The sequence below is a fragment of the Macrobrachium nipponense genome, chromosome 39, assembly GCF_015104395.2.
Source record: "Macrobrachium nipponense isolate FS-2020 chromosome 39, ASM1510439v2, whole genome shotgun sequence".
Classification (NCBI taxonomy): Eukaryota; Metazoa; Arthropoda; class Malacostraca; order Decapoda; family Palaemonidae; genus Macrobrachium; species Macrobrachium nipponense.
In genome coordinates, this window is record NC_061099.1 from 2,336,608 (window position 1) to 2,354,643 (window position 18,036).

The 18,036-nt window shown below is 45.1% G+C and overlaps 1 protein-coding gene across 1 annotated transcript in view; it reads left to right on the top strand.

Moving 5' to 3' along the window:
- The first annotated feature begins 10,055 nt into the window (after positions 1 to 10,055).
- Positions 10,056 to 18,036, top strand: part of LOC135210015 (protein PTHB1-like) — a 31,605-nt gene continuing 23,624 nt past the window's right edge. The window contains exon 1 of the mRNA XM_064242783.1: positions 10,056 to 10,214. Within this exon, the coding sequence (XP_064098853.1) occupies positions 10,071 to 10,214 (144 nt within the window). The 5' untranslated portion in view covers positions 10,056 to 10,070. The remainder of the gene's footprint in view (positions 10,215 to 18,036) is intronic.

Below are 18,036 nucleotides of genomic sequence, written 5' to 3' on the forward strand. Positions count from 1 at the left end.
GACAAGACAGTGCAGATCAACTCGGACAACACCACGGCTCTGGCATACATCCGCAAACAAGGAGGAACTCATTCTTTTCCCCTTTACAATCTGGCAAGGAAGTTCTGCTTTGGGCGGAAGAGGAAAGGGTCCGTGCTACTCACCAGGTTTATACAAGGAGAGAAAAATGTGAGTGCGGACCTGTTGAGCAGAAGAGAACAACTTCTCTCGACGGAGTGGACGTTGCACATGGAGGTTTGCCAGAGCCTGTGGAAGTTGTGGGGCCGTCCGGTAGTTAGATCTGTTTGCGACAGCCAGAACCAAAAAAAGGTTACCAACCTATTGCTCTCCGGTTCCAGACCAGGAAGCAGTGGCGGTCGACGCATTCCTGATGGATTGGTCAAACTTAGATCTGTACGCTTTTCCTCCGTTCAAGGTACTGGGGAAAGTGATGAAGAAGTTCAGGGAGAGACAAGGAACGAGGATGACCTTAATAGCCCCGTTTTGGCCGCCCAAAGTTGGTTCACAGAGGTACTGGAATGGACAGTAGATACGCCAAGGACTCTCCTCTAAGAGTAGATTTACTCAGACAACCCCACTTCGACAGGTTCACAAGAATACCCTCGCTCTGGGTCTGACTGCGTTCAGACTATCGAACGTCTTGTCAGAGCGAGGGGATATTCTAGAGGGTGGCCAGTGCAGTGGCTAGAGCCAGAAGAACCTCCACAATCACAGTATATCAGTCGAAGTGGGAGAATTTCCGGAAGTGGTGTAAGAACAGGAAAGTGTCTTCATCCAGTACCTCTGTGACCCAAATCGCAGATTTCCTTCTATACTTTGAGGAAGGAATTGTGGCTTGTCAGTTTCGACAATCAAAGGTTATAAGAGTATGCTAACCTCAGTGTTTAGACGAGATCTAGACATCTCGAATAACTTAGACCTTAGAGATCTGATTAGGTCATTTGGTACGAAGAAACAACCACAATGCAGGCCACCTGCTTGGAACCTCGATGTGGTCTTGAAGTATTTAACTTCTAGCAAATTCGAGCCTTTAGAGAAATCCTCTCTGAGAGATGTTTGCTAAGAAAACTATCTTTTTAGTAGCTTTGGCAACTGCTAAAAGAGCTAGTGAGCTTCAGGCCATATCGAAGAAGGTGGGATGGAGACATGGCAACGCAGTGTGTTCATTCCAAGAAGGTTTCTTGGCCAAGAATGAGAATCCAGCTAATCCTTGGCCAAGATCCTTTGAAGTTTTGGGTCTGTCTGAGTTAGTGGGTCACGAGCAAGAAAGAGTTCTCTGCCCAGTGAGAGCGTTGCGGTTTTATATGGAAAGAACAAGAGATATCAGAGGGAATTCTGATACTCTGTTGGGTGTTCAGTTAAAGACCCCAGTAGACCCATGACGAAGAACGCTCTAGCCTTCTTCATGAGAGAGTTAATTAGAGAAGCTCATAGTGTGTCAAGAGCAGAGCTTTGGTATTTTGAAAGTGAAGGCTCATGAAGTCAGGGCAGTTGCGACTTCATTAGCTTTTAAAAAAGAATTTAGCCCTCAAGGAAATTATTGAATCCACATATTGGAGAACTAATTCAATATTTGCTTCTCATTATCTTAGAGATGTTCAGACAACCTTTGATAATTGTCAGACGCTAGGTCCATACGTGTCCTCTGGTACAGTATTGGGCAAAGGAGTTACTACCCCATAACCTTCTTTTAAGCTAGTTGATTTTATAGGTGATGTTTGTGTTTTTGGTCGTCTGAGAAAAGTGCTGCGGTACTTTTACGTCTTGTTAGTGTTATCCGGTGATGGTGTGTGTGTAGTTCAGGTAAATGATCTATTACTAGCTTGAATGCCGTGGCATAAGAGGGCTGTACGGTTCTGTCAACACATTGGTCACGTCCAGTTGTCAGTTCCAGTCTTAGCTTCTTCAACATACAGGACACTTCCTTGTTGAGAGCTACTAAGGTTTAAGCAGGCTTAGAGGCAGGACCTATGAAGTCAGCTACCTTAGCAGGTAAGGAACCTAGAGTTTTAATAATATTTTAATAATATTTTTATACTCTAATAATGTTGCTGTCTTTGACCCACCTCCAAATGTGTCAATCAGCTATATATATACCTGCCAGGTAAGTGTCATACATTAAAATGAAGTTTTTATGTTAAAACAAAGTTTAATGTATACTTACCTGGCAGGTATATATAATTTAATTCCCACCCGCCTCCCCTCAGGAGACAGGGTTCAGAGAAAATCTGGCCCAATTGGGAACGGTTCCTAGCGCTAGCGCCACGGTAACGGGGTGGTGGTTGCCTGAACTACTAATAGGTTACTAGCGTTTGCCGCGAGTTTTGAAAATTTCTGCCAGGTGGAACAGAGAATATAGCTATATATATATACCTGCCAGGTAAGTATACATTAAACTTTGTTTTAACATAAAAACTTCATTTTCATGAGCCACAGAGGTGCACTAAATAGTATATTTAATAATATTGTTGTGTAAATGACAATTAATTCACACACACTGTATTGAATAAGAACACAGGACACTACATTATTTTTTTGGAAATTATTTTGAAGTTACTCTCTAAAAGGGCATGTTCCTCATTTTTATGGATGCACAGTTCTTAGTTTTAAATCATTTGGTTGAAATTTTGCCCTAGAAGTTGATGACTTTGCTAATCATTATGCAATTCACTAGTATATCCTTTATAAATAGTTATATATGTAGACCAGTTTGCATTACTTTTTATAAAATTTTAATTATGAATAACAATAATTTTTCTGTATGGAAACCCATTCCATATTTAGCTTTTTTGTAATAGCACTCATCTCAAGATTTTTCATAGAAGGACAGTCTCCCTTTCTGCTTTTCTGAGTATGCATCTGGGTCTCAGAGTTTCTTTTAGTGAAAACTGGTCAATCCCTGAATATTTTGATCCTTCAGTTTAGAGGAGTTTATTGAAGTATCAAATTTTATTATGTACAGTACATAATGGTTCAATGTATGACACTTACCTGGCAGGTATATATATAGCTATATTCTCTGTTCCACCTGGCAGAAATTTTCAAAACTCGCGGCAAACGCTAGTAACCTTTTAGTAGTTCAGGCAACCACCACCCCGTTACCGTGGCGCTAGCGCTAGGAACCGTTCCCAATTGGGTCAGATTTTCTCTGCCAGCCGAACCGGCAACATTGTTGGTGGTTCCCTGCTAGGATTTTCATTCTCGTTGCTGACTTTTCATGGATCTTTGGTATTGTACTCGGAAACGTTAGCTTGGCATTCGCTTTGGATTGTTCTTTAAAGATGTCTGATACTGGAAGTATGTTTAGAGTTTGTGTACAGAGGGGTGTAAGGTAAGGTTGCCGAAAGCTTCGGTCGACCCTCATAACCATTTGTAAGAAGTGTAGAGAGAATGTGTGTACTTGGGAGAATAGGTGTTTTGAATGTGAGAATTTATCAGAGAAGGAATGGAAGATATTTATGAAATATGTTGAAAGGCTTGAGAAAGATCGTGTAAGGAGATCTGTTTCTCGTAGTGAGAAGTCGAATTCTTCTAGTAAAAGGAGTGAATGTATTTCCTCTCCAGCTCTTCTAACGTAGAATTGGTAGTTCCTTCTCCCCAGGTATCTCCTGCGCCCGCTGCTGTATCGGAGGAGGCGAACGATACACAAATTGTGAAGGTGTTCGCTGCCCTTGCGTCCATGGGCGACCAGATACAGCGACTTACGGATAAAGTTAGTGCTTTTGATGTCAGTGAAAGTGACATGTCGACAGTCGAAGGGAGGCGAGAGAGGTTTTGTCGCGGTCAGGCGTCCCTTCGAACAGTCCTGTTGCAAGTTCCCAGGCTGTTGCAGTTCGCCGCAGAAAAGGCGTAACTGGGAAGTTTGCGTCCTCGGATGGTTCGACTTCCGAGCGGGAACGTCGGTATGCAGTTGTGTCTCGCCCCCTCAAGAGGACTTTCAGGACATCGACCGCTCTCGAGAGACATGCTCAAGATCGTGAGGCTTGGAGTAGTTCCTGAGGTTGTTGGTCCTCCTCGGAAGACGGGGACGCAGTTCCGATCAAGAGGAAGAGGATTTTTCGTACTAAAGAGGACTTAGTACGGCCTTCTCGTCCTTGGATTTCGATGAGAGACTCTCCTCCATCTTGTTTATCTTCCCCTCGTCTATCTCCGTCGGGTAGAGTACAAGATCGCTCTCCGTTACGTCGCAGTCCCGCTCGTAATCCTCCTCCTTCGTCCTCTGCCATTCAGGATGATAGTACGAAGGGTTTCTTAAGGGAAATGCAGTCTAAGCTGGCAGTTCTTGTGAAGTCTTGGGATGCGCCTGTGCAGGCATCTTCGAGGCGGAAGGACGATTTCCTTCCCGTTAAGTCTTCTAAGAGGGAAGGACAAGGACGCGTTCGCCGAGGACGCAGGACGCACTGCCGCTACGAGGACAGGCGATCGCTTGGGTATTCAGGACGCAGAACGCAGGAAGAAGAAAATGGTTTCGGAAGAAGCAGGACGCAAACGTCAGGACTCGGGATCAATTGTGGACGCAAGACGCAGGCGACAGGAAGCAGATGTGTCTACGATGGACGCAGGACGCAGGCGGCAGGACATCGAGAGGCGGCAGGACGCCGATTCTTCGTTAGCCGCAGGACGCAGGCAGCAGGACGTTATTCCGTCAGCGAAGCGTCAACACGACAGTGATTTGCAAGACATTTCTTCAGCAGAAGAGGAATTGGAATTAGTTGAAGAAAAGAATACGGAACCTTCTTCAGATTATAAGGTTCTGACTTCACGTCTTCTTTCTATTTTTGAAGGGGGAATTCAAACCGACAGCTCCCTTTATCTCCCTTATCACAGTTTTCCAAGACTAGGACTCCAAAGAAGTCCTCTTTCCTTAAGATGACTCTGTCAATTTCGGCGAAGAAGGCCCTTCAACGTGTGAATGACTGGATGAAGGATAAGAAAGAAGCGGGAAAATACTCTTTTGCTTTTCCACCGCTAAGTTAGCATCGAAGTCAGGAGTATGGTACGCTACTGGAGAAAGTCTAGGCCTGGGATACCTGCCTCCTCCCAGGGGGACTTCTCCAGTATAGTAGACAGCTCACGCAGACAGGCGTTACAGTCTGCTAAGGTCTGGTGGACTTCGTCCGAGTTTGACCATCTTTTTAAAGGGATTTTTTAGGACTTTCGAAGTCTTCAATTTCCTAGATTGGTCTTTGGGAGCACTGGTGAACTCCCTAGAAGAAGAGGATTCGCAGGATATAGAAACAGCTAAGAGCATTATGTCCTGCATGGACAAGGCTCTGAGAGACGGAACGAATGACTGGCTTCTTTGTTCACAGCAGGAGTACTAAAGAAGAGATCGCTGTTGTGTTCTTTCGCTTCAAAAGGAGTTTCTAACTCTCAGAAATCGGAGTTGCTGTTCTCTCCCCTTTCGAAACAGCGTTTTCCTTCAGAGGTGATTAGGGATATAGCTCTCTCCCTTTCTCAGAAGGCCACTCAAGATCTTCTCTCGTCTTCAGTTAAGAAGTTCTTACCATCCAAGTGGTTAAGAAAACTCCAAAGGAAAACTAGGCCTTCGCAACAGCCCTTTCGAGGCAGAACATTCGCTCGGACCCTCCTTTAGGGGTAAGAGAGTACCCACTAAAAGAGGAGCCAAGACCACCTCTAAAGAATGAGATATCAGTCCTCCAGACGATAGTGGGAGCCAGACTTCAAGGTTTTTGGGAAGTTTGGCAGAACATGAAGGCAGATCCCTGGGCTGTCAACGTAGCTCGGGAAGGGTACAAGATTCCTTTCTTGAAGAGACCTCCTCTCGCAACATCTCCGAGAGCCTCGGGGCAAATTACAACGATTTAGTGAAGAAAGCGGCTCTGTGGAGCAATAGCTTCCATGCTAGAGAAAGGAGCCATAGAGCTGTTTCTGGATCACGAAATCTCCCGGGATTTTACAACCGGGTTTTGTTCCTGGTTGCAAAGTCATCGGGAGGGTTGGAGGCCAGTTCTGGATGTTAAGTCCAAACTGAATCTTTTCGTAGAAAAAGACGCCAAGTTCCACTATGGAGAACGAACCGATTCAGTACTGGCAGCGGTACGTCCAGGGGACTGGATGGTGACCCTGGACTTACAAGACGCATACTTTCATATTCCGATTCATCCAGGAAGCAGGAAGTATTTAAGGTTTGTGATTCAGGAGGGTCAGGGTTCAGTTCAAGGCCCTGTGCTTCGGCCTTTGCACAGCCCCCCAAGTGTTCACGAGGATGATGTCCAATGGCGAGATGGTTGCATTTAAGAGGGATCAGAGTGTCTTTTTGTTTTTATCTGGACGACTGGTTGATAAGATCCCAATCAAGAAGTCAATGTCTGGAGGACTTGAATCAAACATTGAATTTAGCAAAAGACCTAGGTCTGTGTAAACATGGGAAACGTCTCAAATTGAATCCCTAACAACAGATAGTTTATTTGGGGATTCAGATATCGTCAGTGACTTTTCGGGCTTTTCCGTCCCCCGAAAGGCAAGCCCCATGCATTCGGAAGGTGCAGGACTTTCTAAAGAAAGCCCGATGCTCAGCAAGAGAGTGGGATGAGTCTACTGGGGCACACTCTCTTCGCAGAGAGGTTTCATTTCTTTAGGAAGACTGCACATGAGACCTCTACAGTTTTTTTCCTGAAGGATTCATGGCCAAGAAAATTGCAACCGGATTCCTTCCAGTTTCTAATTCCTGCCGAAGTGAAGGAGGAATTAAAGTGGTGGCTAACTCCAGGCAGGTTAGCCAAGAGGGATGTTTCGCTTTCAGCAGAAGAAAGCCCAGACCTCGTCTTGTATTCCGAAAACGCGGTTCGGGAACGCGAGGGTTTGGGGCGGGGAGCGGAAACCATTAGGGCCCCATTCCAAGGAAGAGTGTCGGGGCATTTGGGAGCAAGGGAAGACAAAGGAAGGAAACAAAGTTGGCACATAAACAGGAAGGAACTGATGGCAATTTTCTTGGCCTTGAAGCACTTCAGAGAGTTTGATTCGAGACAAGACAGTGCAGATCAACTCGGACAACACCACGGCTCTGGCATACATCCGCAAACAAGGAGGGACTCATTCTTTTCCCCTTTACAGGCTGGCAAAGGAAGTTCTGCTTTGGGCGAAGAGGAAAGTGTCGTGCTGCTCACCAGGTTTATACAAGGAGAGAAAAATGTGAGTGCGGACCTGTTGAGCAAAGAGAACAACTTCTCTCGACGGATGTGGACGTTGCACATGGAGGTTTGCCAGAGCCTGTGGAAGTTGTGGGGCCGTCCGGTAGTATATCTGTTTGCGACAGCCAGAACAAAAAGGTTACCAACCTATTGCTCTCCGGTTCCAGATCAGGAAGCAGTGGCGGTCGACGCATTCCTGATGGATTGGACAAAACTTAGATGTGTAACGCTTTTCCTCCGTTTCAAGGTACTGGGGAAAGTTATGAAGAAGTTCAGGGAGAGCCAAGGAACGAGGATGACCTTAATAGCCCCGTTTTGGCCGGCCCAAAGTTGGTTCACAGAGGTACTGGAATGGACAATAGATACGCCAAGGACTCTTCCTCTAAGAGTAGATTTACTCAGACAACCCCACTTCGACAGGTTTCACAAGAATACCCTCGCTCTGGGTCTGACTGCGTTCAGACTATCGAAAGTCTTGTCAGAGAGAGGGGATATTCTAGAGAGGTGGCCAGTGCAGTGGCTAGAGCCAGAAGAACCTCCACAATCACATTATATCAGTCGAAAGTGGGAGAATTTCCGGAAGTGGTGTAAGAACAGGAAAGTGTCTTCATCCAGTACCTCTGTGACCCAAATCGCAGATTTCCTTCATACTTGAAGAAGGAATTGGGTTTGTCAGTTTCGACAATCAAAGGTTATAAAAGTATGCTAACCTCAGTTTTAGACACAGAGATCTAGACATCTCGAATAACTTAGACCTTAGAGATCTGATTAGGTCATTTGGTACAAAGAAACAACCACAATGCAGGCCACCTGCTTGGAACCTCGATGTGGTCTTGAAGTATTTAACCTCTAGCAAATTCGAGCCTTTAGAGAATCCTCTCTGAGAGATGTTGCTAAGAAAACTATCTTTTTAGTAGCTTTGGCAACCGCTAAAAGAGCTAGTGAGCTTCAGGCCATATCGAAGAAGGTGGGATGGAGACATGGCAACGCAGTGTGTTCATTCCAAGAAGGTTTCTTGGCCAAGAATGAGAATCCAGCTAATCCTTGGCCAAGATCCTTTGAAGTTTTGGGTCTGTCTGAGTTAGTGGGTCACGAGCAAGAAAGAGTTCTCTGCCCAGTGAGAGCATTGCGTTTTTTATATGGAAACGAACAAGAGATATCAGAGGGAATTCTGATGCTCTGTGGTGTTCAGTTAAAGACCCCAGAATAACCCATGACGAGAACGCTCTAGCCTTCTTTCTGAGAGATTATTAGAGAAGCTCATATGTTTGTGTCAAGAGCAGAGCTTTGGTATTTTGAAAGTGAAGGCTCATGAAGTCAGGGCAGTTGCGACTTCATTAGCTTTTAAAAAGAATTTAGCCCTCAAGGAAATTATTGAAATCCACATATTGGAGAACTAATTTCAATATTTGCGTCTCATTATCTTAGGGATATTCAGACAAGGGATATTCAGACAACCTTTGATAATTGTCAGACGCTAGGTCCATACGTGTCCTCTGGTACAGTATTGGGCAAAGGAGTTACTACCCCATAACCTTCTTTTAAGCTAGTTGATTTTATTAGGTGATGGTGTTTGTGTTTTTGGTCGTCTGAGAAAAAGTGTTCGGTACTTTATCAGTCTTGTTAGTATTATCTTGTGATGGTGTGTGTGTAGTTTCAGGTAAATGATCTATTACTAGCTTGAATGCCGTGGCATAAGAGGGCTGTACGGTTCTGTCAACACATTGGTCACGTCCAGTTGTCAGTTCCAGTCTTAGCTTCTTCAACATACAGGACACTTCCTTGTTGAGAGCTACTAAGGTTTAAGCAGGGCTTAGAGGCAGGACCTATGAAGTCAGCTACCTTAGCAGGTAAGGAACCTAGAGTTTTAATGAATTATTTTTAATAATATTTTTATACTCTAATAATGTTGCTGTCTTTGACCCACCTCCAAATGTGTCAATCAGCTATATATATACCTGCCAGGTAAGTGTCATACATTAAAATGAAGTTTTTATGTTAAAACAAAGTTAATGTATACTTACCTGGCAGGTATATATAATTTAATTCCCACCCGCCTCCCCTCAGGAGACAGGGTTCAGAGAAAATCTGGCCCAATTGGGAACGGTTCCTAGCGCTAGCGCCACGGTAACGGGGTGGTGGTTGCCTGAACTACTAATAGGTTACTAGCGTTTGCCGCGAGTTTTGAAAATTTCTGCCAGGTGGAACAGAGAATATAGCTATATATATACCTGCCAGGTAAGTATACATTAAATAAACTTTGTTTTAACATAAAAACTTCATTTTTGTGTCTTTTCAAAAAATTACTTAAAAAAAATTAATTTGTCTCCACAAAATTCATTACTGTATGTCAGCAGGATTAATTACTTAGGTGGGAGGGACTCATTGCAAGACATCCATGAAACAATGTTTTGTGGGGGGGGGAGGACTCCAATTGCAGACAATCATGCAACTGTTTGTGGGAGGACTCATTGCAAGACAATCCATGAAACTGTTTGTGGGAGGACTCATTGCAAGACAATCCATGAAACTGTTTGTGGGAGGACTCATTGCAAGACAATCCATGAAACTGTTTGACCTTGAAGAGGTGCTGAATCAAAGGATCATGTTGGATTCCAGGAGTGGTAATGACCTAGAAGGCTAGGACTTCTTGGTTTAAATCTTAGGAGGTTTATAATTACTTCTTCTATCTCGGGTATGATGATAGTGAAGTGGAGAATTCTAGGCAACAAGTCTGCAAATATTTACTTAGCAACAGGCATGCAGAGAATAACCAGTTTATGTTTGTAGAGATTTTCTGGGGAACAGATGCATACTCGAGTAGATGGAAAGGGAGACTTCTGGGGAACATCTGGAAGCCATTGCTTCTTTAGAAGGGCTTACATAATATAATGTTTTTGTTGAAATTGAAATTTAATGTATTTTTTTTTTACAGACAATTTTATTCATATGTGCGTTGGGACATACACAAGCACCCTACTTGTTTATCGAGAAACAGAACTAAAGTGGGCTTCCCAGCTTCCATTTCCTCCTGTGGCTCTTGCTAGGTCAGATTTTACGGTAAGTTGTCCGTCAGCATTTATTGGTGACTATCAAGTGTTTTCAAACAAAATATACACTACTGAACTGCACTGTATTTTTAAAGATCCAAAGTTTTTGATAGTTATCTTGTAAGATTCTTAAAAAAGTATTCTTGTCTTTCATTACTTTTTTCATTAAAGATTTTTAGTGCAGTTATTTCCTTGCATTTGGGCAGATCTGAGAGGTGTTACTGGAAAAAAAATGTTTGTAAGTGTGAATTCTTTTATGATCTTTGGTGAAATCATTTATATATATATGTAGATTTTGTACATGAACTTTCCTGTCAGATATATACTTAGCTTTACGTCTCTGACGTCACGACAGAATTCAAAACTCGCGGCACACGCGACAGGTAGGTCAGGTGATCTACCTTACCCGCCGCTGGGTGGCGGCTGTAAGAACCAATCTCCCTTTCCAGCCAGAATTTTTCTGTCGCCGGTGACGACTACACCTGTGGTTGTTACCTCCTGACAGCTTTATTCGATTCTCGTTGCCTTGGATTTATTTGGACTGACTTTCGGTGAAGTACCTGATCTTGTTGGCTTGGCATACGCACTTGTGGATTGTTTTTTGATATTGGTTTGGATTTTTCTTTGATTTCAAGATGTCTGATCAAGAGTCAAGATGTTAGAAGGTTTCAAAATCTTCTATGTTAGGGTGTGCTCTATGGATGAATGCAAGGTGAGGCTACCGAAAGCTACGGTAGATCCTCACACAGTTTGCTTGAAATGTAGAGGAAAAGAATGTTCTTTTGTTAACCCGTGTAATGAGTGTGAGAAGTTGGATGAGGGTGAATGGAAGGCTCTTTCTTCCTACTTGAGGAAGTTGGAGAAAGACAGGGTGAGAAAAGCTTCGTCTAGAAGTTCTAGTAAGTCTCGTATTAGCGAGGTAGAAGTAGACAATCCTGTTGTAGCATTAGATCCTTCTCCAGTTTCAGCTCCTGCGCCCTGCATCGAACCTAAAGATATCGACTTCGGAAGTGGCAACCATGAGAGCCACGATCCTTAGCATGGAGAGGAAGATTGTTCGTTGCAAGGTAAGAGTAATAGTGAAGGTGAATTGTGCAGTGACCCCAGTGCAGTGGAGGGTGCGTCTGATCGGCTCCTTAATGCTTCCAGGCCTAGACCTCTTCCAGACTCCCAGTCCCAGTGGAGGAGGAAAGTCAACAGCCGCAGGAAGGTTAGGGAGAACTCCCACCGATCAGGCGTCCCCTCGGTAGATCCTGATGTTCGTACCCAGGCTGCCCTTGTTCGCGCGAAGAAGGAGGTATTGCGCCAATGCTTCTCTTCTTCTTCCTCACCTTCGCCTAGAAGAGGATGGAGCGCCTCGGATTCTCATCGCGACCGCTTGAAGAGAGCCTGGAAGGCTTCTTGCGCCTTTCCTTCCAGCCCGGCAATGTTTTTCCAGAAGAGCCGGAAGTGGATATCAAGAAACCCAGGAGGGAGCAGGAGTTCTCGCCTCAGAGTAGGCTTCGATCCTCTTCACCTGTGGAGGATTTTGCAAGATCTCCAGCTAGGATTCTTGCGGGGCTTGCAAGCTCAGATTTCGGCGCTGGCAGGCTCCTTGGCTGGAGGTACGCGTCGTAAGAAGGACGTCTCTCTCCCAGTCAAGAAGTCTAGGATCCCTTCGCCTGGGTACCTTCTCAGTCGGAGGGGCGGCTCTCACTCCTGTAACAGCGGATGGAAGGAGGCGCTCTTCCCTCGGTAGACGCTTGTCGTCTTCCAGGCGACTATCGCCCAAGAAGCTTTCTCCTGGCGACTTCATTTCTCTAGTAGAAAGGGATCTAGCGCCTAGTAGGCGTTCGTCTAAAGATAAGCGTACAGCTTCGTCTTCTCGCTCCTTTCCGAAGATCCTTCAATCTCTGGATAAGAGAACCTTCTCTTTCATGGATTCTTCAAGAGACAGGATCTCTCCTTATGTTAGGCGCCTAGAGCCTGGTAGGCGCTACTCCCCAAGTAGACGCTCTCCCGCTTCCAAGCGCGGTGCGGAAGATAGGCGCGGCTCTCCTTTTAGCCGCTCTGTTCAGGACAGGCGTAAAGAGCATGAAAGATATGTCTCGGCTGAGAGACTACCTTTTGCAGAGACCCACGAGTCGATCTAAGTTTTGTGGAGCATGGTAGACGCCGGTCTCCGAGTAGGCGATCTTCTCCAGGGATTCACTCTCTGTAAGTAGGCGCCAAGAGCCTAGTAGGCGCTTTCTCCTCATTGTAGGCGCAGTTCGCCAGGCAGCCGCTCTCCTTTGGACAGGCGCATGGATCCTGTTATTGCGCCTTTGAAACATAGTAGGCTCTCCTCTCCTAGCAGGCGCTCCCCTTTGGACTCCCGGGAATCTAGGAGTAGACTTAAGGATCAAAGAGGACGCACTCATCAGAGTAGGAAGGACGCATTCGAGAGGAGCTCTCCCGAAGCTTTGGCTTCCCCTGATAGGCGCCAGACGGCTGCCAGACACTCCCTAGATAGACGCACTTCTTTAGAGAAGTCCAACTGCTCTCGTAAAGAAGCCGAGGGTTCTTCGGTGGATGAAGTGGAACCTTCAGTAAGAGGATTTAGTTAAGGATTCTTTCGGTATCGTCCTATAAGATCCTTACAGATCTCCTTCTTCCAAGAGTTTGGATGAACTCCCTTACTCCCGTCGCTCCTCCGTCTCCTCTCTCGTTATTCTCGACTTCTAAGAAGACGAAGGTTTCCTCTTGTGTGAGGATGAAGCCAAACCATCTCAATGAAAAAGGCTTTGAGAGGTTTTGGTGATTGGCTGCTTTCTAAGGAGGAGAAAGGGAAGACAGTGTTTCTTTCCCACCTTCCAAGCTTACGGGCAGACTAGGTTTTTGGTATGAGTCTGGAGAACCCCTAGGCCTGGGTCTTCCGTCATCTGCAGACGCGACTTCTCTTCACTGGTGGATGCAGCATGACGCTCGGCTCTCTTGTCTGCTAAGACTACCTGGGCTATGAACGAGCTCGACCACCTGTTGAAGGGAATGTTCAGAGTCTTGGAAGTCTTCAACTTCCTTGACTGGTCTTTGGGGTCTTGGCTAAAAAGAACTCATGAACCCGGATTCTATTTCGCCAGAGATCTCAAAAAAAAAAAAAACAGTGTTTTCTGACGTGCATTTGGGATAAGCAGTTAGAGATGGATCGAGCGAAGTAGCCTCCCTTCTTGGAGCAGGGGTTCTTAAGAAGAGATCAGTCTTCTGCTCTTTTCTTACAAAGTCCGTCTCGCATTCTCAAAGAGCCTTGCTCTGTATTCGCAGCTCTCGCCTCTTCTCTTCCCGAAGAAGATAATCCAGACATCTCAGGATCTATCTCTGCGAAGGCGACTCAAGACATGCTCGCCTCAGTCGGCACGGAAACCTAAGACCTCCTTCCAGACGAAAGACTAAGAAGGAGACTCCAGCTAGACAGGAGCCCTTTCGAGGGGGCCCTCCTTCTAGAGCCTCTACCTCTAGAGGTAATAGACCATTCAAGAGAGGTAGATCCTTCTCACGCTCTTCCAGAGCTAAGAAGTAGGGAAGTAGTCCTCCAGACATCAGTAGGTGCCAGGGCTTCTAAGATTCTCGGAAAGCCTGGGCAAAGAGAGGAGCGGACAACTGGTCCCTCTCGATTATCCGGAAAGGATACCTGATTCCCTTTACGGAAAGACCACCGTTGACGACGACTCCGAGGGAGTTGGTGGCCAGGTACAAGGGATCCCATCATGAGCCTCGCTCTAACACAGGCAGTGGAACAAAAAAAATGTTCGAGAAAGAGGCTATAGAGCTTGTGAGCGACCCATGCTCAGCGGGCGTTTTAACAACCGCCTATTTCTAGTTCCAAAAGCCTCAGGAGGATGGAGACCGGTTCTGGATGTAAGCGCCCTGAATTTCTTTGTAGAAAAGAGGAAGTTCGCCATGGAGACGACATCCTCAGTGTTGGCGGCTCTTCGTCCAGGGGATTGGATGGTGTCCCTAGATCTTCAGGACGCTTACTTCCATGTGCCTATCCATCCTTCCTCAAGGAAATACCTCAGGTTCATGATGGGCGGAGGAAGGATATTCCAGTTTCAGGGCCTTGTGTTTCGGCCTTTCAACAGCCCCTCAGGTCTTCACAGGACTATGAAAAAAAATGTAGCAAGATGGCTACACTTGGAGGGAGTCAGGGTGTCCCTTTACTTGGACGACTGGGCTAATCAGAGCCAAGTCACAGAAAAGATGTTTGGAGGACCTACAAAAGACCCTTTTTCATGGCGAGTTTCTCTGGGACTTTTGGTGAACTTTCAAAAGTCTCAGTTGATCCCCAGTCAAGATCGTATCTATCTGGGGATTCGGATGGTTTCTCTGGATTTTCGGGCTTTTCCGTCTCCAGAAAGGGATAGCCCGAGGGTCAGAGAAAGTCAAAGCCTTCCTAGAGAAAGACGTATGCACAGCGAGGGAGTGGATGAGTTTGTTGGGGACACTCTCCTCGTTGGAGCAATTCCTTTCTCTAGGAAGGTTGCACCTCAGACCTCTCCAGTTCTTTTCTTACATCGAAACTGGAGGTGTCGTTCGCAAAACCTAGAGTTCTCCTTCGAGATCTCAAAAGAAATCAAGAAGGACCTCTCTTGGTGGGCCAACCCTCTCAGGTTTGCAGAAGGGATGTCCCTTCACATTCCGAACCCCAACCAAGTGTTGTATTCCGACGCGTCGAAACAGGTTTGGGGTTAGCAACGCTCGGCTCAAGAGAAGTGTCAGGCACCTGGAAGAAAGAACAGGTGACCTGGCACATCAACAAGAAAGAGCTGATGGCTGTTTGGCTAGCTTTGAAAGCATTCGAGCCCTACGTCCTAGCTTCGGCAGTACAGATCAACTCGGACAACACCACGGCCCTGGCATACATCAGGAAGCAAGGGGGGACTCACTCCTTCTCCCTGTACGAGACAGCAAAAAAGAACTTCTGCTGTGGGCAGAGGAAAGGAAAGATTTGTCTCCTTACCAGGTTGGTACAGGGAGAAAAGAACGTCAGAGCAGACCTCCTAAGCAGGAGAGATCAAGTCCTGCCTGCAGAGTGGACTCTTCACGAGGATGTTTGCCAGGACCTGTGGAATCTTTGGGGCAGGCCTCATATAGACCTCTTCGCCACAGCCAAGAATGCGAGGATAGCCAACTACTGCTCTCCGATATCGGACCCGAGGGCAGTGTCGATAGATGCTTTTCTCCTAGATTGGAAGGGCCTAGACATGTATGCTTTTCCTCCATTCAAGATACTGGGAGAGAGACTCAAGAAATTTGCAGAATCGGAGGCAGCAAGGATGATGCTGGTAAGCCCCGTTCTGGCCCGCACAAGTATGGTTTCACAGAGGTACTGGAATGGTTAGTAGATCTTCGAGAACATTACCACAGAGGATCGATCTGCTCAGACAACCCCACTTCGACAGGTTTCACAAAAACCTCCCCGCTCTAGATCTGACTGGCTTCAGACTGTCAAAAGTTTGGTCAGAACGAGAGGGTTTTCTGCAGAGTTGCAACGGCTATCGCAGCAGCAAGAAAGGCCTTCTACCCTTAGAGTCTACCAATCGAAGTGGGACGTCTTTCGACGGTGGTGTAGGAACCATCACTTTTCCTCTTTCAGTACCTCTGTAAACCCAAATAGCAGACTTCTTACTTTTCCTTAGGGAGAAAAGTGGACTGGCGGTATCAACACCATTAAAGGTTATCGTAGTATGCTGTCTGCAGTGTTTAGGCACAGAAACTTAAACATTTCAGAAGACAAGGACCTTCATGATCTAATAAGATCTTTTGAAACATCCAAAAAGGTTTCGCCAGAGATTTCCGAGTTGGAATCTGGATGTAGTGCTACGTTTCCTGAGGTCCCCTAAGTTTCGAACCGCCTCAGTCTGCCTCTTTTAGAGACCTCACGAGGAAGACACTTTTTCTCATGGCATTGGCTTCCGCAAAGAGGATTAGTGAACTCCATGCATTAGAAGGAAATGTGGGATTCAGAGGAGATGCAGCTTATATGTGCCATTCCTACCTTCGTTCTTGGCTAAGAACGAGAACCCCTCAAATCCTTGGCCTAGGAGCTTTGAAGTCCAAGGCTTGTCTGCCTTAGTAGGCGAGGAAGCAGAGAGGTCACTTTGCCCAGTACGAAGTTTAAAGTTTTATCTGCAGAGAAAGAAAAAACTTAAGGGCAATGATGTCAACCTTTGGTGCTCTGTAAGAGATCCAAGGAGGACTCTTTCGAAGAATGCGCTTTCTTTCTTTATCAGAAGCCTGGTGAAAGAAGCACATGCGATATGTGATGAAAGTCAAATTCAACTTCTTAAGGTCAAAGCTCATGATGTAAGAGCTATTGCCACGTCATTAACTTTCAACAAAACATATCCCTGAGTAATATTATGAAGGCAACATTCTGGCGTTGCAACTCAGTCTTCGCAAACCACTATCTGAGAGACGTCAAAATTACGCATGAAAAGTGCTTCGCGTTAGGCCGTACGTATCGGCGGATTCGGTGCTGGGGCAGGGAGGTGAGACATATCCTTTGTAGTATAATATTGTTTTCCCCCTTGTTTAGGTTGTAAGTTTTTTGGTTGTTGTTTGAAGAGCATGCGGGTAGGCATGTCTTTCATGTCGTAGATCTAACAATGATTAGATTGGTTAGGTGATCGGTTTATGTTTGAGCTCCTTGCAATGATAGTGGTTAGGTTCTGTCATATAAGTGGGCGAATCCCCTTTGACAAGATCCTGCTCGGATTCTATCAAGTAAGCGGATAACCAAATCCCTTTGATAGACCCAAAGAGTCTGTCAGCTGTAGGTCACGCCCTTGCTGAAGCTCTTCAGGCAACGCAGACTCATAGACAGTAACTACGAAGTCTTCTGCCTAAACAGGTAAGAACCAAGGTTGTATTTTACATCCTACAACAAGTGTTGTTTTCCCCTTTTTCCATATTTATATTGCTGTCTCTTTCCCTCCACCAAGGGTGTCAATCAGCTAAGTATGTATATATCTGACAGGAAAGTTCATGTACAAAAATGTTATTGTTAGTTATACAATAAGGTTTTGTACATACTTACCTGCAGATATATACAGGTGGAAGAGAAAAATTCTGGCTGGAAAGGGAGATTGGTTCTTACAGCCGCCACCCAGCGGCGGGTAAGGTAGATCACCTGACCTACCTGTCGCGTGTGCCGCGAGTTTTGAATTCTGTCGTGACGTCAGAGACGTAAAGCTAAGTATATATCTGCCAGGTAAGTATGTACAAAACCTTATTGTATACTAACAATAACATATTAATATAAGGCTGTGAAATGTTTCCTGCTGAGTGGTAAACTGTTAAATGTGTTTGCAATTTACCTCCCACAAAGATGCTATCATCTAGCATGGTTAAATATGACTTCTCACCTTCTAACCAAGTCAGGGTGTTCTATTCAGTTTTTTGATTTCCTAATTTTATGTGGCACAACACATTTTGTGGTCATCATTTACCCAGTGGGTATGACATAGTATTACTATATATGCTGGCTTATGAAATGCCCTCCCCCAAAAAATATTGTAGTATTTGAAAGTATTTAAAAAAAACTACACTTTACATTAAGAAATAAAAAGATGGGAAATACATTACAGTCATTAAGTTATATGTGATTTCCTAACTACTACTTATTTGCTAAAGTAAACTTACATTTCTTAAATTACTTTTAATGAATGTATTGATGAAATGAGCTAAAATTTTATTTTTCCAAAAAAGGTCCTTATAAAATACAAGTGCATCTTCTTGACAGATTCATTCTTCAGGCCAGCAGATACAGTATTTAAAACTATGATTGATAAAGTGTTACATGTATGTTACTCATT